This window comes from Brachyistius frenatus, unplaced genomic scaffold, assembly GCF_029030835.1.
Source record: "Brachyistius frenatus isolate BFR_SWC_R1_liver_20210118 unplaced genomic scaffold, ASM2903083v1 Contig_75, whole genome shotgun sequence".
In the NCBI taxonomy this organism is placed as follows: domain Eukaryota; kingdom Metazoa; phylum Chordata; class Actinopteri; family Embiotocidae; genus Brachyistius; species Brachyistius frenatus.
In genome coordinates, this window is record NW_027210674.1 from 724658 (window position 1) to 752500 (window position 27843).

The following is a 27843-nucleotide window of genomic DNA, read 5'->3' on the forward strand; positions in this document are numbered from 1 at the left end:
GCCGGGCCATCTGCGTATAAAAAGTGTTCTCCAGTATTTTCTGCAATATTTTTGTATTTCGATTCTTCTTGTTGAGAGAATTTAACACAACAGCTTGTTTTCAGACCTGCTTCTAAATATAGACTTTGGTCTTAAATGGCTCAATAACAGCTGAACTTTTAACGGTTGGCAAATAATTAAAGTGAGTTGAAACAACAGATCCATACAGTGACGATATACACTGAAACACACACACACACACACACACACACACACACACACACACACACACACACACACACACACACACACACACTGAGGCACTCTCTGTTTGACGAAGGTGAGGCAGGTTTCAGCGCCAACCTGTCGTTGGTGTTTTCCATTGAAATAGTTGCTTTCATTGTCTGTAATGAACTAAACTTCCACCTGCTTCAGTCTAGAAACCCTGTTTGCTCGTTAAGGCTCGCTCAAAGCGGACCAATCAGCAGCTAGTGGGCGTGGCCGAGGCTCTTCTCAGATCAGATCTTGAGGAATGGACAGTCCGGACTGCTATTTTGAAAGTGAACAGATCGCATTTGTCAGATGTCACTGATTTATATGCGTGGGTTGCTATGGTAACGACGTACGTGCAGAGATGCAAGAAACCCGATCCGAGTCAGCAGATGCGTCCGAACTCAAGACGCATCTGCAGAAATCCGACTGGAATCTTCAAATGTGGTTTTGGATCCAGATTGCAAAAAAAAAAAATAAAAAAAAAAAATCGCAAATCGTGTTTTTTGTTGTTGTTGTTCAGACTTTCAGAAATCAATTCAGGTACGACAAAAATGTGATTTCTGCCTGCCTGAAGTTCAATCGAGTTTCAGCGCACGTCATACAGTATAGGACGGTCGATGCTGATTGGTTAAAGGCTGCTCCAGTAGTTTTAAAATGAACCTGAGGTCGACACCTCAACAGTCCTCAGTGGACCGACCCGGACTTTGTGTGTGGTGACATCGGGCTCCTCACGAACTTCCTTCAAAGCAAAACAGCTGTTTTTGACAGATTAGAATCAAGTTTATAAAAACTCTTTTTATTTACCGTCGTCTCCTGAATCACTTCGACTTCACTCGTAGGATTTTTTCAGGAAGAATTCACTCAGAAAAACGTGAGTTCACGATCTCAGACGGAAGCGGTTCTGACAGCGGCGGTTCCTGTTCACGAAGCGGATCCGTAGCGTTTATTGGACGCCCGTCGGTCCGTCATCACCACGTGCTGCTAACGGCCTCCCTGAGGTCGCAGCAGAGCCTCGATTATTTCTTATTGATGTCGCAGCGTATTTTGCTCTCCGGTTAGAACTGCTGACTTTAGTGTGGATTTATTCTTCAGTCACGTTCAGTGAACATCTCAGACTGGAAACCAACACAGCTCATGTTTGCACATCCTCTCCTGTCTGCATCTTCTTTTGGCCTTTCGTGGTTCAGCACACGCTGGCGGGACTCTCGTCTTCTTTCATTCCCGACATTTAACACAGGTGACGAATCGTAAGACTTTTAGAAATCATTGTTAATTTATTTTCTAACTTTTACCACAGGACACCGGGATTGTAACCACAGCGAAGTTTTTTTAATTTATTCTCTAATCAGTCTGCATATTTTCTGTCTTTGTACACAATTTTGTGACTTTATTTTTATATAACTGATGTTATTTTTTGTTGTTCATTCGTGATTGTTTCGGTCATAAATCTCACGATATTTTATTGCCCACTAGAGAAGATTTTAGTAGGTGATTTTTTTTATTCTTCTGGCTAAAGACGTGACACTTATTGTTTTTTTTCATACTGTGAATTATTGTTATTATTTTGCGGGGGGGGGGGGGGTTGTAATAGTGCAACCTCAAAACAGGCTAAATGTTTTGCTTTGATTATGGTGTTTTTTTTGTTTTTTTAAGTGATGAGCAATGATTTTTGCTTGCCAGATAAATCCTGTGCTATAGATTTGTAATGAAGATTGTCAGTATTTTCATATCAATGCTATATATGATGTAAATTTGTATCACATTAAATGAAAATGTTAAGATTGAACTGGAGATATATGAATGAAGAGTTGTTCACCTGTAACTGCTGATTTTGGAGGCGCTGGAAAAAATAAACTAATATGTAGCAACAACGTGTGTGTGTGTGTGTGTGGTAAATGATGTTATATATTGATCAGAGGAGGAGGAGGAGGAGCAGGAGCAGGAGGAGGAGGAGGAGCAGGAGGCACGCCGTGGACTCAGCAGCTCATTTGAACACGTTGTGGTGTTTGGCGCCACCTGCAGGACATTCCCGGAAGTGTTTGTTCTTTGCTCGGTTTATTTCAGCGGTGGAAACGACGACCTGTTGCTCCGTCCGCGCAACATCGAGCGGCACATTGAACCAAACAGGTGTGAGTATATCTGCTCTACACGTCCAGCCGCACCGCCACGTGTCCCGCCTCCCTTCAGGAGGCCGCCTGCTCCTCCGGGTGCTGCTGTCGAGCACGGACAGCTGAGCGTCACGTGACGTGACGTGTCACCAAGCATGGCGGCGCTGAGCTGAGGTTAGCAGCTCCACCGGACTGACACCGATAGCCTTGGCGTTTCCGTTATCTTTCCCCCTTCGTCACCTGCTCCAGTCGCGGGGCCCGGCCGGAAGATGTCGGCCTGAGGGAGGAGCGGCAGCGAGAACCGAGAGATGCAACAACAACAACAACAACAACAACAGAAGTCGCAGTCGAAGGCGGAAAACTGTAAAACCAAGAGCATGTTTCTGTCTCGCGCGCTGGAGAAGATCCTCGCGGACAAGGAGGTGAAGAGGAGTCAGCACGGGCAGCTGCGCAAGGCCTGCCAGGTGGCGCTGGGTGAGTGGGCCCGGTCCGGCCCGGTCCGGCCCGGTTCCGTGTGTTTCCGTACGTGTCGTGTTCTGTGGTTTGTGCTCGTCTCAGACAGGAGGAGCTAACGTTAGCACGGCCCGGTCCGGCCCGGCCCGGTCCGGCCCTCAGCCGGTTGACTGACAGCTGGATCACGGTGTTTCACATCGTCGCTCGCGCGGCTCGTTTATTGATCACGTCACCGCCAGGTGAACACGCGCTCAGGTGTAGCCGTCGCGAGCCCGGTGAGCTAACCGGACCGACCGACCCGTGTTGGTCCTGTGACGTCAACACGGTCACGGATCTCAAACCACCAGGGTTCACTAAATAACAACATATTCAGTGCAGAGAAGCACAACAACAACAACAACAACAACAACCCAGTGGGCTTTTATTTGAAGCCTCCAGCTGGATAACGTTTAAAAATGTACAGTTGTAGACAAAACAAAGTTTACATCATAATATCGCCACATAAAAATAACAACAGAGTATAGGTCACAACAACAACAACAACAACAACAATGAAGTCAATGTAAAAGCAAAACGATGTGAGTATGGCACCTTTCAAGCATTTTAATAGAGGAACAGCTGTTTGTCAGATGGGGGAGTAAAACTTAAAAATAAAAATACATATTTGGAAGAACATTTATATCGTAAATGGTGAGAATCCAAAACGTTTATGTTTCAGCTCTTCATTTGTCTACCCCGTTTGTTTGTTTGTTGTTGTTGTTTTTTAACTTGTTGATGAAGAACAATTCAGTAAAACCCAGAAGTTGTGCTGTGTTGTTTGGAGGTTCTGTAACAGAACCAGAGTCCGTCTCATTATTCATGAAGAGCAGATCACAACACGGTTTCCGTCTGGCCGGGAACGTCTCCTCTTTCCCTTCTTCACAGACTGTCTCCATAATAATAATAAATAATAATAAACTTTATTTGTGTGGCACTTTTCTAAACTCCAGTTACAAAGTGCTTCACATAAAATACGCCATTAAAAACAAAGTGAACTCTAACAAGACTGATGATCGTATAAAACAACCGTTCCAACAGGAGGACACAAGAAATGAGTTCATCACTAAAACCAACTCAAAGCAAAATCTAAAAATGCTTTTGTCCCTTTTACGTTTTAAGACGTGAATCTGGACGTGTCTCTGATTAATCGGAGACACGGGGTTCGTTTGTTTTGAAACACCAGAGACAAGCTTTTCTGTATTTTTAGGTCAAGGACTCATTTTTTTATGACATTTTGTTTTCACAGGAAATAGCAGCTCATCCATGAACGTGTCATTTCTGGTGGATGTTGTGAAAGCTTGATGTCCGACGCAGTCGAGTTCACTGCTGTTTGTGTTCGTTGGGGAATTTAAATCGATTTGGTCGGTCACATCTGGCTGAATGCATATCGTTACTCAGACACGTGTGTGTGTGTGTGTGTGTGAGAGAGAGAGTGTGTGTGTGTGTGTGTGTGTGTGTGTGTGTGTGTGTGTGTGTGTGTGTGTGTGTGTGTGTGTGTGTGTGTGTGAGAGAGAGAGTGTGTGTGTGTGTGTGTGTGTGTGTGTGTGTGTGTGTGTGTGAGAGAGAGAGAGAGTGTGTGTGTGTGTGTGTGTGTGTGTGTGTGTGTGTGTGTGTGTGTGTGTGTGTGTGAGAGAGAGAGAGAGTGTGTGTGTGTGTGTGTGTGTGTGTGTGTGTGTGTGTGTGTGTGTGTGTGTGTGTGTGTGTGTGTGTGTGTGTGTGTGTGTGTGTGTGTGTGTGAGAGAGAGAGAGAGAGTGTGTGTGTGAGAGAGAGAGTGTGTGTGTGTGTTATGATGAATGATAAGGAATGGAAATGGATTCAGTTAGAACAGCTTAGACAGCAGGAATAAATGTGAAGGGTTCTTCAGAGTGAGGAAGAGGAAGGTCAGCCGTCTGCAGGCAGCTGTTCGGTCCATCCAGATGTTGTCAGCAGTAAAAGCACATCAGGGAGGTTTCAGGTTAATTCATGCTCTGTATACAGATACTACGACCTAAAACTCTGTCTGTGTAGCAACTAAATCTCCCGTGTTTCTTATCTTATCGTCTTTTATAGATGAAATCAAGGAAGAACTGGTGAAACAAAAGTAAGTATTCTTCTGCACCTTTGAACGATGAATGAATGAACGATGTGAGTTTTTGTGATTTGTGATGTCGTTATTATTATAACATATCAGCAGCCCTTCATGTGATCTGTGTCTGCAGCTCGAAGCATCTCAACAGCGTTGGCCATCAGGCTTTTATTTTTGTGTTTTAAAGTTAAAAGTAAAACTTTAGTGCTTTGAAAATCTAAATGTGTAATAAAATGTTATGAACATCCACTGGAGTTACAGGAGATCTTCAGTTTTATACTGGATGTCATTTTCTTGCTGGAAAGGACTTTGCCATACAAACAATGTTTATTATTATTGTTGTTGTTATATATGTGCTGTCCTGTCCTCCCTGCAGGGATGGCACCGTGGTCCCACCCAGAGCCAACTACATCGAGGCAGACAAATACGTGCTGCCCTTCGAGTTGGCCTGTCAATCAAAGTCCCCCCGGATAGTGAGCACGTCTCTGGACTGTCTGCAGGTTGGTGTCTCACACACACACACACACACAGACAGACAGACAGACAGACAGACAGACAGACAGACAGACACACACACACACACACACACACACACACACACACACACACACACACACACACACACACACACACACACACACACACACACACACACACACACACACACACACACACACACACACACACACACACACACACACACACACACACACACACACACACACACACACACACACACACACACACACACACACACACACACACACACACACACACACACACACACACACACACACACACACACACACACACACACACACACACACAGACAGACAGACAGACAGACAGACACACACAGGCTTGTGTGCATGCATGCAGTTAGATGAACTCCTGCAGGCTGGTGTGAGGCTGAAAGCTCGCTACACCTGTTTCACACGTCAGACATGTACTTAAAACAATGGCTTTACATTCCACACACACACACACACACACACACACACACACACACACACACACACACACACACACACACACACACACACCCTGTAGTTGCTTCTTGTACTGGCGCTACTTCCTCTGGTTATAATCCATTAAGCACCTCCAGTGTGTTGTTGGTTGGAAGGAAAAGAGTCTCAGAGGATCAAACCAACATTGTGTGTTTTATTTCTCTTCTTTTTTTATTCCCTTAATTTTACTTGTGTTGTAGTTTTATAGTGTTTTGATCGTGATTTATTCCAATGAAGCTCCTTGATATTTGTTTTTAGAAGGTGCTTTGTTATTTTCTGTCGTGGTGTACAGGTTCGGTTTTACAGAGTATTTCTTTCAGCTGATGACATCGTCAGGGTTATTGACAACACAGCCTGATGACATCATCAGGGTTATGTGGACTTCGGCTTGTAAGCTGGGGTTTCGGACACATTTTGTCTCGTCGCCGTCAGTCGTTGAGTTGTGAAACATCTGTAAAACGTTGTGCAATGCATTGTGGGATTGTTAGCAGAAAAGGAGTGTCGATCCCACGAGCTGGATCAATTTACACTCCGAATTTAAGCTGTAAATAAAAATGTCAGGTCAGTGAATGTAGTTTTCTGTGGGTTTTTGAACGCAGCCTGTAATTTTGTTGTAGAAAGTTTGTGTTACAAACTGAAGGCGAGGACTTTGAACGACATCATCGTTTACAGCGTCAACACGTTGAGTTCAACTCTGGCACATGAAGGATTTATGCTGTTGTTCCAGATGACACACGTCCCTCAGTACACTAACACAGTACTCTTACATGTTGGGACTCTTATTGTGTTGTTTCAAATCACACTGACAGGAAATGACCTCATCATGTGAACACATCAGCCTCAAAAATATCTGCAGCTTTAATTATTTTACCCAGAAATCAGTGTGTTTTTGTGTCCTCTGTTTAACACTCAATAAACACACTGATTCTTCTGTCCAGCAGTGGAAAAGAAACACTTTGTGTTCAGGAACAGCTGCAGCTTCCTCAGATACTTTTAATTTGAAAATCCTTTACTTCGGTGGCCCCGCCCCTTCCTCTATGGAGCCAAGATGGCGACCGTTTAGGGTTGAAAGTGTCCAGAGTTTCACACTTCTTGTTTTGTAGCGTTCTGAGTGATTCATCCTGGAACTTGTAGTGTTCTGATGGTTCTGTACTGACAGAGAGAACACACTGATGTACTCAGAGTAGAGAGTTAGTACACAAGTAGAACATCTGGAACACTAGTACAACATCGGGAACACAAAGTACAACATCTGGACCACAAAGTACAACATCTGGAACACCAAGTAGAACATCTGGAACACTAGTACAACATCTGGAACACAAAGTACAACATCTGGAACACCAAGTAGAACATCTGGAACACTAGTACAACATCTGGAACACAAAGTACAACATCTGGAACACCAAGTAGAACATCTGGAACACAAAGTACAACATCTGGAACACCAGTACACCATCTGGAACACAAGTAGAACATCTGGAACACAAGTAGAACATCTGGAACACAAAGAACCTTCCCCCCCCCCCACACACACACACACACACACTCTCTCTCTCTGCAGCTCTAACCTTTCTGCCGTCTCTCCTCGGCAGAAGCTGATTGCGTACGGCCACATCACCGGCAACGCCCCAGACAGCCGAACGCCGGGCAAGAGGCTGATCGACCGGCTGGCGGAAACCATCTGCAACTGCTTCCAGGGCCCCCAAACCGACGAGGGAGTCCAGCTGCAGATCATCAAGGTACCACCCAACAGCTCTCCTCACATCTGGCAGCTCTCAGATCCTCCGGCTGTGAGCGTCGTGGTTTACTGGGAGACCTCCACGCTGCATGTTTCTGTCTGTTCTTTGAACACATTGTCAGCTGTGATTTAAACGTTGATCCCTTTAATGAAACATTTTCTAGTTTTAATCAAAACTCTGTTGATGCAGATTGAGTTTTAAAAGCCTCCCAGTTCTGCAAATGTCACGCAGCAGCATTTATCTAAACATGCATTTATCCTTCACTCATAAATTTAATGCCTTCTTTTCCCATGATTTACAGTGCATCCGGAAAGTATTCACAGCGCTTCACTTTTTACACATTTTGTTATGTTACAGCTTTATTCCAAAATGGATTAAATTAATTTTTTTCTCAAAATTCTACACACAATACCCCATAATGACAAACTGAAAATAGTTTTTTTTTTTTTAACTTTTGCAAATCTATTGAAAATAAAGAACGAAAATATAATACGTACATAAGTATTCACAGCCTTTGCTCAATACTTTGTTGAAGCACCTTTGGCAGAAATTACAGCCTCAAGTCTTTTTGAGTATGATGCTACAAGCTTGGCACCTATTCTTGGGCAGTTTCTCCTGTTCTTCTTTGCAGAACCTCTCAAGCTCCATCAGGTTGGATGGGGAGCGTTGGTGCACAGCCATTTTCAGATCTCTCCAGAGATCAAGTTCAAGTCTGGGCTCTGCCTGGGCCTCTCAAAGACATTCACAGAGTTGTCCCGAAGACACTCCTTTGTTATCTTGGCTGTGTGCTTCGGGTCGTTGTCCTGTTGGAAGATGAACCTTCGCCCCAGTCTGAGGTCCAGAGCGCTCTGGAGAAGGTTTTCATCAAGGATGTCTCTGTACATTGCTGCATTCATCTTTCCCTCCATCCTGACTAGTCTCCCAGTTCCTGCTGCTGAAAAACATCCCCACAGCATGATGCTGCCACCACCATGCTTCACTGTAGAGATGGTGTTGGCCGGGTGATGAGCGGTGCCTGGTTTCCTCCAAACATGACGCTTGGCATTCAGGCCAAAGAGTTCAATCTCTGTTTCATCAGACCAAAGAATTTAGTTTCTCCTGGTCTGACAGTCCTTCAGGTTCCTTTTGGTAAACTCCAGGTGGGCTGTCATGTGCCTTTTACTGAGGAGTGTCTTCCGTCTGGCCACTCTACCATACAGGCCTGCTTGGTGGAGTGCTGCAGAGATGGTTGTCCTTCTGGAAGGCTCTCCTCTCTTCACAGAGCAACGTTGGAGCTCTGTCAGAGTGACCATCGGGTTCTTGGTCACCTCCCCGACTAAGGCCCTTCTCCCCTGATCGCTCAGTTTGGCCGGGCGGCCGACTCTAGGAAGAGTCCTGGTGGTTCCAAACTTCTTCCATTTACGGATGATGGAGGCCACTGTGCTCATTGGGACCTTCAATGCTGCAGAAATGCTTCTGTACCCTTCCCCAGATCTGAGCCTCGATACAATCCTGTCTCGGAGGTCTACAGACAATTCCTTGGACTTCATGGCTTGGTTTGTGCTCTGACATGCACTGTCAACTGTGGGACCTTATGTAGACGGTGTGTGTCTTTCCAAATCATGTCCAATCAACTGAATTTACCAGGTGGACTCCAATCAAGTTGTAGAAACATCTCAAGGATGATCAGTGGAAACAGGATGCACCTGAGCTCAATTTTGAGTGTCATGGCAAAGGCTGTGAATACTTATGTACATGTGATTTTTTTTTAATTTTTTTAATTTTTAATAGATTTTCAAAAATTTCAATTTTTTTTATTTCACCTTGTCATTATGGGGTATTGTGTGTAGAATTTTGAGTGAAAAAATGAATTTAATCCATTTTGGAATAAGGCTGTAACATAACAAAATGTGTAAAAAGTGAAGCGCTGTGAATACTTTCTGGATGCACTGTATAAGAGCTTTAACATATTTAAATAAGTGTCAAATACCTCTTATCATTACTGAATTGAAGCCGTTATTATGTCCTATTTATAGAGCTCACTTTTTCCATCTGTCTCTGCCTTGTCCTCCGATTCAGTTACATTTCCTTAGTGATGGGTTTAGTGTTTGCAGCAGGAGGTTTAAACCGCAACGGCTGCTCACTGTGGTTCCTTGTTGTTAATGAATCACATCCTGCTTGGATGTGAAGGGCAAAGTCTGTCCTGCAGGAAGCAAACAGTCCTCTGTGTTGACAAAAGATTTGTAACAGCTCCTGTTTGACTGCATTCCCTGAAGCAGACCTGAACATAGGTGTGGTCTGTTCACATTGACCAGTGCAGGTGGGTTTGAACACAAAATAATATTAAATTAAATTAAAAGTGCAATTAGTGATATGCGGGGCCTCGCACCCAGCGTCAACATCGAACTTTGGCGCACTGCCATGACGACAACCTTTGACGAAAACGATCAGGCTTCTCAATATATCATCATCAACGTCTTACAGCTATTCTGTGCCGATTTGATGTCGATGTGATCAACCAGCTCGAAAAGAAGCACGTGAAAGTATGAAAAATATAATTTCCTGTTGCTAGCAGGTGCAACTTGTAGTTTCATGGAGAGACGCTCAAAATGGCCGCCACGCCATGGGCACACTGTTCGACAAAAACAAATTCTTTTAATAACATTTCATCCCAAAGGGGTAAAGATTAGGCCGACAAAATTTCAAGTCGGTACGACATATTCTGTAGGGAGGGTTCGTTAAAGTACAACAGATACAAATCGCCAAAAAGCAACTAAATTCAAAATAGCCGACTTCCTGTTGAGTTGAGGTCACGGTGCCAAGATACTTTTTTTGTAGATCCGGGTATGATACACATGTCCACTGAGTTTTGTGCAAGTAGGTGGAAGTAGGTGCACGGGCTGCGAGCCATTTAGCCACGCCCACGAGCGAAACCACTGCAATATGTAATTCTTTCACCACGACTGAGGCATCTGCCAAGTTTCATGAGTTTTTGAGCAAGTTAAAGCTGACAAAAAGGTGATTTATTTGTCAGAACAGGAATAATAATAATTCGTTGCATTGATCACCACAGTTATAATAACAGTTAAAATCACAACTACAGTTTAAAATAACAGTTGAGATCACTTAACAAACACACGAGGACACTAGTGGAGAGAGAAGCCAGTAAAAGGATCATAAATAAAAGAAGCTAAAAGCCCGCCTGAATAAAAACGTTTTTAACAATCTTTTAAAAATGACTGAAGACTATTAATCTGCAGCTTGAACAGAAGGAGAGAAGTTGAGTGGTGATTCAGCAAGTTGTGAACGAGACGTCCTGTATGATAACGCTGGACTTCCTCTTCTGTCCTGTCTGTCTGCCTGCCTGTCTGTCTGTCATTTCTGCCTGCCTGTCTATCATCTCTGTCTGTCTGCCTGTCTGTCTGTCTGTCTGTCCTGCCTGTCTGTCTGCCATCTCTGCCTGTCTGTCTGCCATCTCTGCCTGCCTGTCTATCATGTCTGTCTGTCTGTCTGTCTGTCTGTCTGTCTGTCTACCTACCTACCTGTCTGTCTGTCCTGCCTGTCTGCCATCTCTGCCTGCCTGTCTATCATCTCTGTCTGTCTGTCTGTCCTGCCTGTCTGTCTGTCATTTCTGCCTGCCTGTCTATCATCTCTATCTGTCCTGTCTGTCTGTCTGCCTGTCTGTCCTGCCTGTCTGTCTGCCATCTCTGCCTGTCTGTCTGCCATCTCTGCCTGCCTGTCTATCATCTCTGTCTGTCTGTCTGTCTGTCTACCTGTCTGTCTGTCCAGGCCCTGCTGACGGCGGTCACCTCCCCGCACATAGAGATCCACGAGGGCACGGTGCTGCTCACCGTGAGGACCTGCTACAACATCTACTTGGCCAGCCGCAACCTCATCAACCAGACGACGGCCAAGGCCACGCTCACACAGATGCTCAACGTCATCTTCACGCGCATGGAGAACCAGGCCGTCAGTGCAGCTCCTGTTACCGACGCATTTCTGCATTACATGTATCCTGACGATCGTCGTCAAGGAAATGAAGGAGCTTACCTCTTTAATTTTACTTTTACATAAGCATAAGATAGGAAGGAAAACTTCCTCTTAACTGGAAGAAACCTCCGGCAGAAGCAGGCTCAGAGATGGGCGGAGCTTCTGCCTCGAGCGGTTGGAGGTGAGAGGAGAGCAGAGAGAGAAAAGGACAGCATAGATCCAAAACATGCAGCTCCATGGACATCTGCAATTGAAAGAACAGAAACTAGTATTAAAGTGGCCTCAATACATTTTGATTTTTAATATAAGTGTTCAAAAAGTTCAATATAGTTCATGAACAGCTGGCAGCTGCATCCATCCAATAATACCATGTCTGTCTAATCACAGCTGGAGCCTCAGCCGGTCTCAATAATCATCCTGTTTTCATCAGCTTAACATTATTAGTAGTAATTCAATAATATCGTAATAGCAACTCCACTTTATTATTACCTTCTTTAGATGAGCAGATTAACAGTCTGGACACGTACATACTCGTTAGAGAGCTTCACTGTTTTATTTCAACCAACTGTCCAAAAATACAAGAAAAAGCAGGAGATTCTCTTAATCTGAGAAACTGGAACCAGGAAATGTTTCTCTGCATGAAAAAAAAAATCACTTCAACAATTATCAGATAGTTGAATATTATAATAAAACAACAGTCTAACAGAAACTTTTTGAACACGTATAGTAAAAATATAAATGTAATGTAAAGTCCCTTTAGGCCAATTTATTTTAATTTAAAACGCTTTTTATTTCCTTGACAGGATAGATGACAAAACAGCATAATATTTTTACTAGTAACTGAACTTAATTAAACCTTTCAGATTAATAAATAAATGAAAGTACATTATTGCCAGCATTATTGTTTTGGCATAAAAAGAAAAGTACCTCAGTTTGTTTTTAGGTTTTGTACTTTAGTGAATCTGTTCCGCTGCGCTCCTGCTGAATGTTTAATTATTTTAACTGAACTTTTGTGAACTTTCATGCTCATCACTGTTTTGTTTTTGTTTTTTTTTTAAAAAGAAGCAGCTTGTTTATGAAATTAAATATTGACTTTTCTCACAATTTTAATAAAAATTATGTCACTTGTCGTTGTATAAAACACGTTCCCCTCGTGACTCTCAGGCTCTAGAGGCTCAGGAGCAGGAGAAGGACCGGCTGCGTCTGCCCCAGCAGAACCCGTCCCCGGTCCCGGGCAGCACGAGGTCCGGATCCTTCCGGTCCGACCGGACGCCGACCCCGGAGCCCCAGAGCTCCCCGTCCCCGGCAGCCAGCACTCCCGACCTCACCAACACCACCAGCTCCACGCCCCCCCCACCGCTGGACCAGGACCAGGACCAGGCCCAGGCCCCAGACACACCATCAGTCAACGGAGAGCCTGAGGGGAGTAACGCTCCAATGAATGGAGGAGCTGAACAGGTCACACCATCCAGAGGTGGGTGTGAATTTTAAATCTTATTCAAGCCTGAAAACAACTTTCAGAGAAGTCTGTTTTAATTTCTCGCTCGCCAACCTTTTTTTTTTTCTCTAATTTGTTTACGTCAGATTGTGTGTTTGAAGATGAAGGTGCAGAGTCGCTTCCTGCAGCCGCACCGCCGGCTGAAGAAGGAGACGAGCCAGAGAACGACTCAAATCCTGCCGAGTCAGCGGCGCCTGAAGGAGTGGAGGGAGAGCAGCAGCCGGCAGCGACTCACACTGGACCAGGTCACAGAGAACATATTATTCTCCCACAAGTCATTACAGTTGTTTTTTATTTTCATCATCGTAACCTGAAAACCCTCCGGCCTCTTCCCCAGAAGGTGAACATCCAGCCCCCGCCGTCACTGAGCAGACTGAGGTGGCGCCCCCCGCAGTCGGGACGGAGGGTCAGCAGATGAACGGCATCATTGAGGACCGCTCCTCCGTTTCCTCCACAGACATGCTGGTGAGTTCGTTAATAATTCATCAGAACGGACTGCAGCCTGTAAAGCTTCATTATTTACTCTCAATAAATTATACATTTGATTGGTTAGCATGTGAATGTGTGTTAGACTTTTCACTTCAAGTAAAGAGCAGCTCAATCAGTCCCTCCAGGAAATCTGGCGATCGCAATAATTAACGCAGATTCAAGCAAATTACAATATTGGCAAGAGTTTGCAATTTTTATAAAAATCCCAAGATTTTTTTTTGTGCAAAAGAGCTCGTCAGCAGAGTCTGTGCTGAAAGTATTAACAGCATAAAATAAGTATTTTCAAACACAAACTCACTTTATTAACAACAATAACTCCTCATCCTGTTTTCATCACCAAATAAAACCTAATAAAATGAGCAGAATAACAGGAAGTGACGGGGTTTGTGGGTAATGGGGTCTTCACATTAAAATTATCTAATTAAATATTTCTTATCAAAGGAAGTGATTCCATATTATTGGATGTTAAATAATTTTTATATTTATTTGAATGAACATGAATTAAACAGCATCTAAAGCTCTTATTTTGACAGCTGATGTAGTCCTTGTTTCTATATTCCAGTCACAGACGGTCTGTTCTGGAAACATACGCAGCTTCTAGGACCTTTTAGGAGCTTTTATCTCCACGGTTCTCTAAGTTCACTAAAAGATTAAATAAAACATGAGAACTAAAATAGTTCTGTGATGTGCAGCATGATTATTATCACAGGAAGTGATTTGATTACATATTTATTCCTTCATCAGGTAGCGCTTTAAAAGAAATCACATTTTTCTTTCTTGACTTGCAATTTTGTCTTATTCCTGCAATTTTAAGCAAAACAATTCACTTAAAACTGCAAAGTACGCAATTATTATATATTATTATATATATATATCACAATTTTTGAGAAAATACACCTCAGAATCAAACATCTTTGATCGCAACAATCACAAAAAAACCCTCAAAAATCCTGGAGGGACTGTTAAATGTCCTGAAACACCAAAAATACCATTATTCCGTGGAAGAAACGTTTGAGGGCTTTTGTTTTAAAGCCGGTGTGTCCCAGAGGATGGTATTAACGTGCTTGGTGTGTGTCAGGACGCCGAGGCCCTGCAGGGACCCCACAGCGCCGCTCGCTTCTCCCACATCCTGCAGAAAGACGCCTTCCTGGTGTTCCGCTCTCTGTGCAAACTCTCCATGAAGCCCCTCGCCGACGGACCTCCGGACCCAAAGTGAGTGCTTCTACGCTGCTTCCAGCAACCTCTGCATCCAAGTCTGAACTCATCTCAGGCACATCATGTTTTCCATGACGGTATTTTTAAAGACGCTTCCTGTAACATCCTGACCTGGAATTCTTAGCGTGATTATATTTACGTTAACGATGGATTCAGCTGTTTTCTTTTGTTTTGCTGTAGTTTTGTTGTCACGCTGCACTTTGCCAGAATAAGTGTAGCTGCCTTTGGCTCACGTACAACCTCCGCAGGGGAACTTGCCCTTTTCCATGCTGTCAGCTCTGGTTACTGAAACATGAGTCCCCGAGGCGGTCGGGGTGAATAGACCGGAGTAAAATGAAACCCTGAAGACGCTCACAGAGAAGGCCGTCTGGCTTTCATTAGAAGCCCTTCTGGATCACCATAATACCTGCATAGATCACCTGTCCGCCCGCTTCCTCTCGCCTGCAGGTCCCACGAGCTGCGGTCTAAGATAGTGTCGCTGCAGCTGCTGCTGTCCGTGCTGCAGGGTGCCGGGCCCGTGTTTCGCACCCACGAGATGTTCGTGAACGCCATCAAACAGTATCTGTGCGTGGCGTTGTCCAAGAACGGTGTCTCCTCCGTGCCCGAGGTGTTCGAGCTCTCGCTGGCCATCTTCCTCACGCTGCTGTCCCACTTTAAAGTCCACCTGAAGATGCAGATCGAGGTACTAAAACAGAGTATCGGGAGCGCACGCTGTCGTCTGTGGCCTGGAAATATCTGAGATTAAGTGGGCGATACATGTCCTGTATTTCTGTTCATCTCAGGTGTTTTTCCGGGAAATCTTTCTGACCATCCTGGAGACGTCGTCCAGCTCCTTTGAGCACAAGTGGATGGTTATCCAGACGCTGACACGCATCTGTGCCGGTACAAACGCACACATACGAGTACAAAGTACAAACACACTCGCTTTAACAGCTGCTTCACACGTCTCAAAGGACCAAAGGCCAATTTGTGGTTCCAGCTGATGAATTCTTTAAAACGAGGACTCGCTCACTTCCAACACGTTCCACACATGTGCATCAGCATGACAGCAGGAGGAGGAGCTCCTGTGATTGTTGGGTTGTGTTTTTTTTGCAGAATAACTAGTTAGCTGTAGTTGTAGGTCGCTCATCACAATTAGAGTTATGATACGTTAATAAACAATTAGTTGGACTTAACTGAAGCTGATTGAGCATCTGAAGCATGCAGTTGTCGTTCAGTATATAAGGCCTCAGTCTGTTCACACCAAACACGAAGCGAATTATTCCCGCAGAGCGATTACATTCAAAGTCAATGCAAAGACGTGAATTCACGCCGGGCGACGCGAAAGGATGCAAATTTGCGTCCGTGTCCGAGTTGGAAATATTTAATACGCGCTTCGTGTTTGGTCTGAACACATCATGAGATTGATTCTGACTTGTTCAGCTCCATCGTAGCACTTAGTACATTTTTCCAAAAGTTGTTGCCCTACAATACAAAGTTTTCTGATTATTATCGCTTGTCAGCGTCGTAAACTAAATGGTAAGGCATCGTGTTTTTGTGAAAATTATTATGATTTTTCTGACATTTCAATGAAAATACAGGATATTTCAGCAAATTTCAACATGCTCAAATTATAATGTCAACAAAGTACTGTTACATTTTAGCACAGAAGCTGTAAAATAGATTTTATTATTGCCAGCGTGGCGTCACAAAGTTTGAGTTGCTGCAAAAGTACTGATTGTAAAACTGATCACCTGTTGTGTGTAAAAACAACCGTACGGACAGGTTTTTATAACCCTCCATGTTTCTCCCTCCAGACGCCCAGTGCGTGGTCGACATCTATGTAAACTACGACTGTGACTTGAACGCCGCCAACATTTTTGAGCGTCTGGTGAGCGACCTGTCGAAGATCGCTCAGGGCCGGAGCGGGCAGGAGCTCGGCATGACGCCTCTGCAGGTACACCGACGCTCCAAGTCACCGTGACGCAAACTTAGACTGTAGATTCAAAATGGACCTACTTTCTGGGTCTGAAAAATGAAGCTGGTGTGCAAGTGCTTTAAAGTGCAATATGACTGAGGGCCACTAGGGGCTGGATAAACTCCCTCCTTCTGATTAGTGTTCTGGTCGTCCTTCTGGAAATAATTCCATCATTGATTAGATATTAGGTCTCAAAGAGAGCGACATTTCAAGGTGTTCCTAGTTTGAATGACAGGCCTGGGGTGCAGTCAGGTTTCCTGTATATGTGGGCGGGGCATAGTGGCTGCCCAAAGTATATTTAGCGATCCAGTTCAGCATTTTTAAAAATGTATTTATTAATTTATTTTTTTATCTGTCAGAGAGAACGTAACTATCAACCCGATCAATTAAGGAGTATGAGTGTAACGGAGAGGGCGGCGGCAGGATGGAGCTCCGCCCTTCGTGTAACACGCAGAGATCAGAGGACAGAAACACGGCAGAGACTCTCACACTGAGCTGGAAACAAACAAATAAATAAGTTAGGTAAATATCATAAATATGATATTTTGGGCTGAACTCTAACAGTGGGCGGAGCTACGAGTGAGTAAGAGATCAAAGTTACACTGCAGGTCTTCTGAACACCCGAACTTTTCAAATTAAAAGCCCTCAAGTTTCACACAGGGTCCAGCTATCTACTGGGTTTTGACTTGGACGTGTTGCTTTCAGGAGCAGCAGAGCGTCCCAATCGATTTTATTAGTTTAATTTTATATCAGAGCCCTTTATTTGACGCTTTTCAAACTATTTTGGCCACACAAGGTTGCGTACACGGCAGTAAACATTCAGGGACCAGGGTCACCTCCACCCTCAGCTGCAGGAGTCCCTGTGGACACGTCGATCAGACGCCGTGCCGCCTGCCAACACACAACTAACTTCTCAACCAATGGGAAACTCTGTACATGAACCTGGATTGTTTTTTTTTTAATAACCTCAGGAGCTGAGCCTTCGTAAAAAAGGTCTGGAGTGTCTCGTGTCCATCCTCAAATGTATGGTGGAGTGGAGCAAAGACATGTACGTCAACCCCAACCTTCAAGCCAACCTGGGTAAGTGTGTCGTGTGCAGTAAACGCAGGAGTGCTGCACGGGAGCGTGAAGACGTAACTCTGCTGCGTCTGCAGGTCAGGAGCATCCGTCCGACAGCGAGGGAGTCGAGCTGAAGCTGCCGGACCACCTGGCGGGACGTCGGGACAGCGTCAGCTCTCTGGACTCCACCGTGTCCTCCAGCGTCGCCACGTCGCAGGCCGACCACCCGGAGCAGTACGAGGTCATCAAACAGCAGAAGGACATCATCGAGCACGGCATCGAACTGTGAGCTGCGTCTCAGGATTAGTCAGGATTGGACTGTTATCCATCGGGGAACATTTACACTTCTGCTCTGTTCGTTTGGTGTCGAGAGAAGCTGAGCGTCGATCTCTCTGTTCTGTCTGCAGCTTCAACAAGAAGCCGAAGCGCGGCGTCCAGTACCTGCAGGACCAGGGCATGCTGGGATCCACGGCCGAGGACATCGCCCAGTTCCTGCACCAGGAGGACAGACTGGACACGGTGAGGCTTCGCTGGAGCAATATTACACGAGAGCCTCGGTCCTCACCGACTGTCGCACCAATAATCACGTTAAAACACCCTCCAGTATAAAACTGTGATTACACAAGTTAAACTAAATAAAACATGTAATCTAAATGTTTTCATATTGTGGAGCAATTCACTCAAAATATACAACTTTTTAGTAGCGCGATCTCCGTTTCCATGGCAACACATGGGGTATGACTAGGAACTGAAAAACAATCAGTTGCCTCTCATTATGTATGTAATGTTTACTACTCCAGGAAGTAGTCTGACCCTTAGCAACCACCTAGCAACAGAGAGGATTTCTAGTCTCCAACTGAATAAATACAGAACATAGAAACACTAAACTGATCAGCTAGTTCAGTCTGGTTGGAACAAAGATATCTGATGAACAAAGATATCTGATGAACAAAGATATCTGAGGAACTAAGATATCTGATGAACAAAGATATCTGATGAACAAAGATATCCATGTTCTCATGTGTTTTTAACATTTTAGCTCCGTGTCATGTGTTCAAACCAAACCGGTCCAGCTAGCCTCCTCTAGGACTGTAAGTGTGTGACTATCCGTGGTGTTACGGTACGGGTGCTCGGAGCGACCAAAAAGGACCAAAAGAGACCCGACTTCACCAAATGGGTCATTTAATAGAACTAGAACAAGTAGAAACTACATTATATTACATATTATATGAAACTATTCTAATTCTATATTCCCATTGAGGAGGTGGAGTGATATTTCTAGTGATGAGCAGGATGTGATGTTGATTTGTTCCAAGTGTTCAATTGACCAATCAGACCCCCCTCCCCCCACTGTCTTATCTCTACAGACGCAGGTGGGTGAGTTCCTGGGCGAGAACATCAAGTTCAACAAAGAGGTGATGTACTGCTACGTGGACCAGCTGGACTTCTGCGGCCGGGACTTCGTCTCCGCGCTCCGAGCGTACCTGGAAGGCTTCCGGCTGCCGGGCGAAGCCCAGAAGATCGACAGGCTCATGGAGAAGTTCGCCGCTCGCTACCTGGAGTGCAACCAGGGGTAAGAGTGTCAGTGTGGGACGGTTTGGGAAGGTTTTATTTGCTGCTTAACAAAGTGACTCCAGAGGGAGGTCCCGTTACTGACCGCCGCCCTGATGTGTGTCCTCGTTTGCAGACAGACGTTGTTTGCCAGTGCAGACACGGCCTACGTGCTGGCGTACTCCATCATCATGCTCACCACAGACCTGCACAGTCCTCAGGTGAGTCCTGTCCATGTGTGGGTCAACAGATACGACTGCATGATGTCTCCATTATGAATGGTTATTAAGGATTTCCAGTTGTCTTTAGGCACAAGGTGTCACGATGTGTTGTTGTTGTTGTTGTTGTTGTTGTTTACTAAAGGTCAGCAGCAACGCTTTACACATTTTTTTAACTTTGTTTTGGTTTCAGCAACTGACTACAGTCAAATTCACCTTTTTTTCAGCTGTTTTTCTTATTTTCTTTTCTTTTTTTTTTTACAGCTATATATATATTTATAGACAATTCAACAAAATACAATTAAGAAAACGGAAAACAATATTTCTATCCCAGCTTAAAAATATATATACTTGGAAAAGAACAAAGATACAACTTACAAAAGGATTTCAGACAAGAATCCAAACAACAGAATCACAAACAAAGCAAAATGATGTGTAACTGCACAGCGAGGTGCATGAAGTGATCCAGGTGTAATTCAGACCCCTTCATTGTGTTAATATAAAAGTTGCAGGACTCCCATCTTTTACTAAATATTTATTTTTGGAGTTTTGAGGAATTTGTTATTTGTTCCCTCATTTGCTCGGTCCACATATTAAATGTCAGGTTTTAACCTCTTGGCTGTTATCAACATCTGTAAAAGATGATTTTAAGCCAACAGTGCCACCTTTGGATCCTTTGAAAGGTTTTGATGAAATACTCTTACGTTTTACACATTTGACTTTGAAGATGTTTTGAAGTAAACAATTTGATCTCCTTCAGACCAAAAACAGATGCGAGGTTTCAGTTTGAGTGACAGATCTCCTGAACGTTATCACAGCGAGTCCTCCTGATCACATCACATCGTGTTGTAAGCGAGCTGCGTTCAGCTTTCCTCCCCAACGTCCCGCTGTTTCTTTCCGGAGCCGTCGCCGTGCGTTGATCACTGCGGTGGTTTCTTTAAAACCAACGTCCTGATGTATCTCAGCTCACACACTGCTGCGACGCAGGAAGTAAAGTCTGAAATTCAAAGCTTGGGAGGAGCAGGTGTGAAATATGGTTGCCGAGTTGACACACAAGCTGTAACCGGGGACAACCAGAGGGTGACGGGCGGTGACACGACGTCAGACAATGAACACACTTCCAGAGTAGGAAAGAATAACGGCAGGAAAGTTGCTAGATGTGTTTTTCTCCATCCAGCATCGCACTATAAGACAAAAGCCCAGCAGCAGCCTCGTCTTTTGTTTCACTCCGTTTTACCTTCCTGTTTTTCCTCAGCGGCTTTTTGCCTAATTTCTGGACTTTTAACAAATCCAGTCCGGTGAAATATGATCAGTAAAACTTATTATTTATGTTTAAAACTTACAAAACATCCTTGATATTTTCAATCACTGATCTCTTTGTTGAGGTGACAACATCAGGGTATTTAACTGATTGGTCTTGTGGGATAAATATGCTGCTTCCAGACAAAACTACAAATCACACCAGCTGTGACGGAGTTCATTTATCTCAGAAGTCTAAATGGAAAAGTTGAAGTGATGCAAAATTTTGTTTGTGACAGACTTTTTAAATGTCCCCTGAAATGTTATAACTAAGTTATAATAGAAGCTAATACTTACTTCCTAATTATCTTAGCAACACATTAGGTGGCTTGTTTGTGTCGGTTAATGTATAATAATATAATGATAAACTTTATTTGTACAGCAGCTTTCATACATATAATGCAACTCAAAGTGCTTTAAAGGAGATGATAAAAGCAAAAACATAAAATAGGATAATGCAGTTAATAAAACAAGCTTTGGATAAAAACATAAAACTTGTATAGAAATAAAAAGGATTAAATTAAATGAAAATTACGTAAAAGGAAGTTCATAGAAGTCTTGAGCTGTTTCCTAAAAGCTGTTAACAGAAGTTGCTGATCTAATTTTCTCATTAATTTAACCATAACTTTCAACCACTTTGTGTCTCGATCCTGTTTGTTCATGCAGGTAAAGAACAAAATGACGAAGGAGCAGTACATCAAGATGAACCGCGGCATCAACGACAGCAAGGACCTGCCCGAAGAGTATCTGTCCTCCATCTACGACGAGATCGCAGGCAAGAAGATCGCCATGAAGGAGAGCAAAGAGTTCTCCATCACCCCGAAGTCCACCAAGCAGAGTGAGTGTCGGCATTACTGCCTCAAGTGAAACGGATCGGTCTGAAGTCATTGAATAACCATGAGAAACCTCTCGCTGCTGCTCCTCCTCCTCCTCCTCCTTCCTTCTTCCTCCTTCCTCCTCCTCCTCCAGGTGTAGCCAGTGAGAAACAGCGTCGTCTGCTGTACAACGTGGAGATGGAGCAGATGGCGAAGACGGCCAAAGCTCTGATGGAGGCCGTCAGCCACGCTCAGGCTCCCTTCTTCAGCGCCACACATCTGGATCACGTCCGACCCATGTTCAAGGTATCACCGTCTATTATAGTGAATTATGACCAAATAACAATTAACAAGTTTACAATGTTCGTGTACATTATTCAAACATTAGCGGTGTCGTTTGGAAAAAGCTGCTGAATTCACTGAACCATGATTATAGATGAGGGTTAGATCTCCTCTGATTCAGCTCTCTGAAACTGAAACTCTCGAGGTTTGAGGTTTTTTCTGTCACCAGTTAAATCAGCACTGTTAATGTTTAACAGCTGTGTTCAAGAAAGACACGAAACATTAAAACTGTGCGTGCAATCAGCTCATTGTGTTTCCAGACATTTAACTTGGGTGAAGGTCGGATCTCTTTTTTTTTACCAATTCATGCAGAAATCGAGGTCATTTTAAATTCCTGTTTTGCTGCCGCTCCTCTTTGCACGCTGTAGAAGAAAACTGTGACACTCAGTCAGATATCAGACGTGTTGTAAACATCCGCTCACGGATGAAGTGTGTGTTCAGCTGGCGTGGACTCCCCTGCTGGCAGCGTTCAGCGTGGGCCTGCAGGACTGCGACGACCCGGAGGTGGCCTCGCTGTGTCTGGAGGGCATCCGGTGTGCCATCAGGATCGCCTGCATCTTCAGCATGCAGGTCAGCTGATGTTCACACGCATGTTTCATACGTGATGTTTGTGACCGTGTCGTAGTAACAGTCCTCTCCGTCTGCAGCTGGAGCGAGACGCGTACGTTCAGGCGTTGGCCAGATTCACCCTGCTGACGGCCAGTTCCAGCATCACGGAGATGAAGCAGAAGAACATCGACACCATCAAGACTCTGATCACTGTGGCTCACACGGATGGAAACTACCTCGGCAACTCCTGGCACGAGGTGGAAATACAGTTCAATCTCAAACAATCGGGAAATAACCTCCTTTTTAAGTGAACAAATGTGACTAATATTTTAACTGGAGCTCTGCACAGCTGTTCTGATAGTTGAGCTTCATGCGTCTGTGTGTTGTAGATCCTGAGGTGCATCAGTCAGCTGGAGCTCGCCCAGCTGATCGGCACGGGGGTGAAGACGCGCTACATCTCCGGGGTGGTCCGGGACAGGGAGGCCGGCATCAAGGGTTTACCCTCCGGCACAGAGGAGTTCATGCCCCTGGGGCTGGGTACGACATACATACACAACCAAACCTCTCTACACTGTGATACAACAAGTAGCTCCGCCCCCAGAGATCTGATTGGTCAACATCGTGAACAAATCATCATGACATCACATCCTGTTCATCACTAGAAATATCACTCCGCCTCCTCAATGGGAATATATAATTAGAGTTGAGTTTCATCTAATATGTAATATAATGTAGTTTCTATTTGTTATATTTCTATTAAATGACCCATTTGGTGAAGTCGGGTCTCTTTTGGTCCTTTTTGGTCGCTCCGAGCACCCGTACCGTAACACCACGGATAGTCACGCACTTACAATCCTAGCATTTAGATTGCATGTTTTATTTCATTGGTAACTTGTTGTATAATCACAATATTACACTGGAGGATGTGTTTTAACGTGATTATTGACTCGACAGCATCACTGACGTCAAGTGTCATTCTGCTTAATTTAACCTCTATCAACATATCTGTCCTGATTCCCTACGACAGCGCGCACACTGTCTGCTTATTATCCATGTGTTTTACGTGTCTGCGGTCTGACTGTGTACATCAGCTGGTGTTAAATGTGTTTTTTTTATTGCAGGTAACCTGGTGGGAAGTCAAGACAAGAGACAGATGGCTCACATCCAGGAGTCGGTGGGAGAAACCAGCTCCCAGAGTGTGGTGGTGGCTGTGGACAGGTGAGACTAAACTCATGGGACATTATTAAAACAGCGGGATCTGAGTTTGTCCTTCATGGTGAACGGATGCTCGTCGTTCCACCAAACGTTAAAGCTCCTTTTCTATTTGCAGGATCTTCACCGGTTCCACGAGACTCGATGGAAATGCGATCGGTGAGTGTGTCGCCGTGTGGCATGAAGGACAACATGTTTTTAAAGCAACGAAGAGCCCCTCACCGGGCGTTTCCTTTTGATGGTTGCAGTGGACTTCGTGCGGTGGCTGTGTGCGGTGTCCATGGACGAGCTGGCGTCGGCACACCAGCCGAGGATGTTCAGCCTGCAGAAGATCGTGGAGATATCCTACTACAACATGAACCGCATCCGGCTGCAGTGGTCTCGAATCTGGCAGGTCATCGGAGACCACTTCAACAAGGTCAGAGGGCCGAAGGGTCCGCAAAGTTTAAAAAAAACTGGAAGATTCTTCAGGCAGAAGTGGGACTACAAACTATTTTCCACACGACTGACGGAGTAAATCGGCGTCATTAAAGTCGACCTTTCGTAGCCAACCGGCAGCGAGTTTGTGCCACTCACATCTGAACACAGCAGATCCAGAAAATAAAATACAATTCTGGTCAATTTTCACAATAAAACACCCCAAGTGAAAACACTTCACTACATCAGCGTCTACCCCGGCGGGCTTTAGAGAAACGCGTTCTCCTCTTCCAGACTCGGTATGTGAAGTAGTTCCACAATAAACAGGAGGATTCATGTTTTAATGACTAAAACACAGCAGCTGTATTAACTGTGTCTGCAGGCTGCAGCGTAAAGTAGGAAATAACAACAATAAACACAAAACGGACAGAAAAGAAACCGTTTGACAACTTTTACCTGAAATGAAGGAAACGCGATCAAATGAGGAGAGAAGATAAAACACAGATGAAGCCACGCAGAGGACGGAACAAAATCCCATTCATGGGAACATCCCGGTTCCAGTCTGTTGTTGGTGAGGGTGGGATGACGGAGTTCCTTCGGTCCTGTATGAACCCTGAGGACTGATTTATTACCGCTACGGGGCTCTTTGATTATGTCCACGCAGGCTGTGTGTCTGCAGCATCCAGACATCGTCTTTTATTTTAATCCACTGTTGAGATTGTACATTTATGTTGTATTTACATTCCTCAGAGCTTTTCATTTACCAGGAAGTGTCACTAAGGCACAAACATCCAAAAAGGGATGATCTGAAGTCCAAAATGCCATTTTATTCTCAGACATATTCTCATCGACTTGTGTATGAACTTTTTTTTCGTATTTTGGACGACGTGTGCCTTTTTCGCTTCTGACTGTGTTCTTTAGAAGTTTGATGCCAACAACATTTCAGAGTCTCTTATCTTTTGTCAAACTTGCTGCTCTAAAATGTTTGATCAGAAGTGAATGAAATGAATGAGCGTGAGAATGGCCTCAGCTCTGCGTTAGCATTTTTAGCATCTTTCAGCTTTTTGTTTTTGTTTTCCCACCTGCATCTTTTTCTTCTGTTTAGATTCAGTCTGGCTGCTTTCATCACACCACAGACACAAACAGTTAGAAAATACCAACGAAAGAGACCGATATTTCCCTCCGACATCAGTGGAGACAAAAACAGCCAAAAGTTGAATTAATGTTGGAGTTACATTCAGATGGAAGCTGCGGCTGTCCTGTAACAGCTGGATGTGTTTGGAAGAAACGTTGTCATGGTGTTTGTGAAACAGAATGAATTGAATTGTTGGTCTCTGACTCTCCTGCGCCCCCTGCAGGTGGGTTGCAACCCCAACGAGGACGTCGCCATCTTTGCTGTGGACTCGCTGAGGCAGCTCTCCATGAAGTTCCTGGAGAAAGGAGAGCTGGCCAACTTCCGCTTCCAGAAGGACTTCCTGCGGCCTTTCGAGCACATCATGAAGAAGAACAGGTGAAAGGAGAAATTGTTTTTTTCATTAAAATGTTAAATGCAGTGATGTTTCACTAACTTTAACCTTGCGTCCTCCACCCCCCCACCCCACTCAGGTCCCCCACCATCAGAGACATGGTGATCCGCTGTGTGACTCAGATGGTGAACTCGCAGGCGGCCAACATCCGGTCCGGCTGGAAGAACATCTTCTCGGTGTTCCACCAGGCCGCCTCCGACCACGACGAGACCATCGTGGAGCTGGCCTTCCAGACCACGGGCCACATCGTCAGTGAGTCGGACGCTCACCGGACCCGTCCCTGCTTTTCTTGTGTATCAGTATGAGAGGAGAGAGATTTGACTCTTGTCTTTTTGTCCCTCCTCCACTAGTGAACACCTTCCAGCAGCACTTTGCAGCCGCCATCGACTCCTTCCAGGACGCAGTGAAGTGCCTGTCGGAGTTCGTGTGTAATGCAGCGTTTCCTGACACCAGCATGGAGGCCATCCGACTCATCCGGCACTGTGCTAAATACGTCTCCGAGAGGCCGCAGGTGGGAACAGCTGATCGCTCGCCACACGGCCAGAATCTAGTTCATCAATTTGTATTTACTCCCTGTTTTTTAAATTTGCGTGAGGTTTTTAGTGAGTCATATTTCTTGATTTCTTGATGTCCGTGTCCAGGCTCTGAGGGAATACACCAGCGACGACATGAATGTTGCCCCCGGCGACCGGGTGTGGGTCCGCGGCTGGTTTCCCATCCTGTTCGAGCTTTCTTGTATCATCAACCGCTGCAAGCTGGACGTCCGGACCAGGTCGGCTCAGCTTGTGTTTTTTTAGATTAACTATCATCACCTCTTTCAGAGAATCTGACGCCTGGACTCAGCTGCACTTTCACCTCATAGATCACAGAAACGAAAACAAGAGGCTCCTTCCAGCTTCTGATTCAGTATCATCGTGTTCAGAGGGTTGTTTTCAGTTTTAAAAGTCTTGTAGTTGTTGTTCATTTATTACAGTTCACACTTTATTTTTATTTAGGAAACATGACAAATATCGTGTAGAAATACAGGGCTCACGTCCCCTCAACCATCATCCAAAACTCAGAGCACAAGTTATTAATATTATCTCTTTGATTTCAATGTGTAGATTTATTGCTTTACGGCTCAAAATGCCTGATCAATTCTCCGTTGTTATCCGTTCATATTTTAATATTTTTCTGTGGGCATAAATTAAGTTAAACTCTATACAACTTTTTCATAAACGCTGCCCTTTAATGTGTTTAGTACCACACGCTAGTGGAAGGCTTTTTGTACAACAAAATAAAAGCTTGAATATGACTGAAAACATTAAAATGCCGTAACACAAGCTTGTGAGCGGAGGGAGAGAGCTGTACAAAGCTTCAAGGGTTTAAAGGATTAAAATGCTACTTTTGTGCTTCAGCTTTCTTTACTTAAATCATGTTTTGCCATAAATTAATCAAAAGAACAACCTCTGTAACACTCTTATAATAACGCCATTGATTCCATGTTGTGCGTGTTTAATTCTTGCCGAGTCATGATGTTCCCTGTTTGCTTGTGACAGAGGTCTCACCGTCATGTTCGAGATCATGAAGAGTTACGGACACACGTTCGAGAAGCACTGGTGGCACGACCTGTTCAGGATCGTCTTCCGCATCTTCGACAACATGAAGCTGCCCGAGCAGCAGACGGAGGTCAGAGCTGTGCGTGTGCGTGCGTGTGTGTGTGTGTTTTAACGAGCTGCTTAAAGATCAGTGGGATGTCCTCAGAAATATGTACAAACACAGAATGAAATAAAAATGCTCCTGTGTTGTTGTTCTTCCAGAAAACGGAGTGGATGACGACGACCTGTAACCACGCGCTGTACGCCATCTGCGACGTGTTCACCCAGTTTTACGAGCCTCTCAGTGAGATCCTGCTGGCCGACATCTTCACGCAGCTGCAGTGGTGCGTCAGGCAAGGTGGGTTTTACACGTCAGCGTCGCTCACCACGATCCTCCGAACAAAGAACCGTGAACGCTCACGAGGCGGACATGTTTCTGTCCCCGGCGTCTCCAACCGTTCCTCCTGAGAGCTCAAATTAATG

General features: G+C 44.6%; 1 protein-coding gene across 3 annotated transcripts in view; it reads left to right on the forward strand.

Annotated features, from left to right (window-relative positions):
• The first annotated feature begins 2407 nt into the window (after window positions 1-2407).
• The window catches only part of arfgef2 (ADP-ribosylation factor guanine nucleotide-exchange factor 2 (brefeldin A-inhibited)), a 35026-nt gene continuing 9590 nt past the window's right edge, over window positions 2408-27843 (forward strand). The window contains exons 1-31 of one of the 3 annotated variants that reach the window (XM_069708349.1): window positions 2408-2834; window positions 4903-4933; window positions 5295-5418; window positions 7521-7667; window positions 11436-11615; window positions 12801-13110; window positions 13221-13379; window positions 13472-13599; window positions 14702-14835; window positions 15286-15520; window positions 15621-15720; window positions 16635-16774; window positions 17767-17875; window positions 17950-18139; window positions 18262-18373; window positions 19222-19427; window positions 19542-19626; window positions 21589-21760; window positions 21892-22043; window positions 22521-22649; window positions 22727-22885; window positions 23018-23165; window positions 23750-23846; window positions 23959-23999; window positions 24089-24258; window positions 25616-25767; window positions 25863-26035; window positions 26134-26294; window positions 26425-26555; window positions 27322-27466; window positions 27583-27718. In XM_069708349.1, coding sequence (XP_069564450.1) covers window positions 2669-2834; window positions 4903-4933; window positions 5295-5418; window positions 7521-7667; window positions 11436-11615; window positions 12801-13110; window positions 13221-13379; window positions 13472-13599; window positions 14702-14835; window positions 15286-15520; window positions 15621-15720; window positions 16635-16774; window positions 17767-17875; window positions 17950-18139; window positions 18262-18373; window positions 19222-19427; window positions 19542-19626; window positions 21589-21760; window positions 21892-22043; window positions 22521-22649; window positions 22727-22885; window positions 23018-23165; window positions 23750-23846; window positions 23959-23999; window positions 24089-24258; window positions 25616-25767; window positions 25863-26035; window positions 26134-26294; window positions 26425-26555; window positions 27322-27466; window positions 27583-27718 — 4522 coding nt within the window. In that variant the 5' untranslated portion in view covers window positions 2408-2668. The remainder of the gene's footprint in view (window positions 2835-4902; window positions 4934-5294; window positions 5419-7520; window positions 7668-11435; window positions 11616-12800; window positions 13111-13220; window positions 13380-13471; window positions 13600-14701; window positions 14836-15285; window positions 15521-15620; window positions 15721-16634; window positions 16775-17766; window positions 17876-17949; window positions 18140-18261; window positions 18374-19221; window positions 19428-19541; window positions 19627-21588; window positions 21761-21891; window positions 22044-22520; window positions 22650-22726; window positions 22886-23017; window positions 23166-23749; window positions 23847-23958; window positions 24000-24088; window positions 24259-25615; window positions 25768-25862; window positions 26036-26133; window positions 26295-26424; window positions 26556-27321; window positions 27467-27582; window positions 27719-27843) is intronic. The other 2 variants (XM_069708351.1, XM_069708350.1) reach the window with 2 other exon arrangements.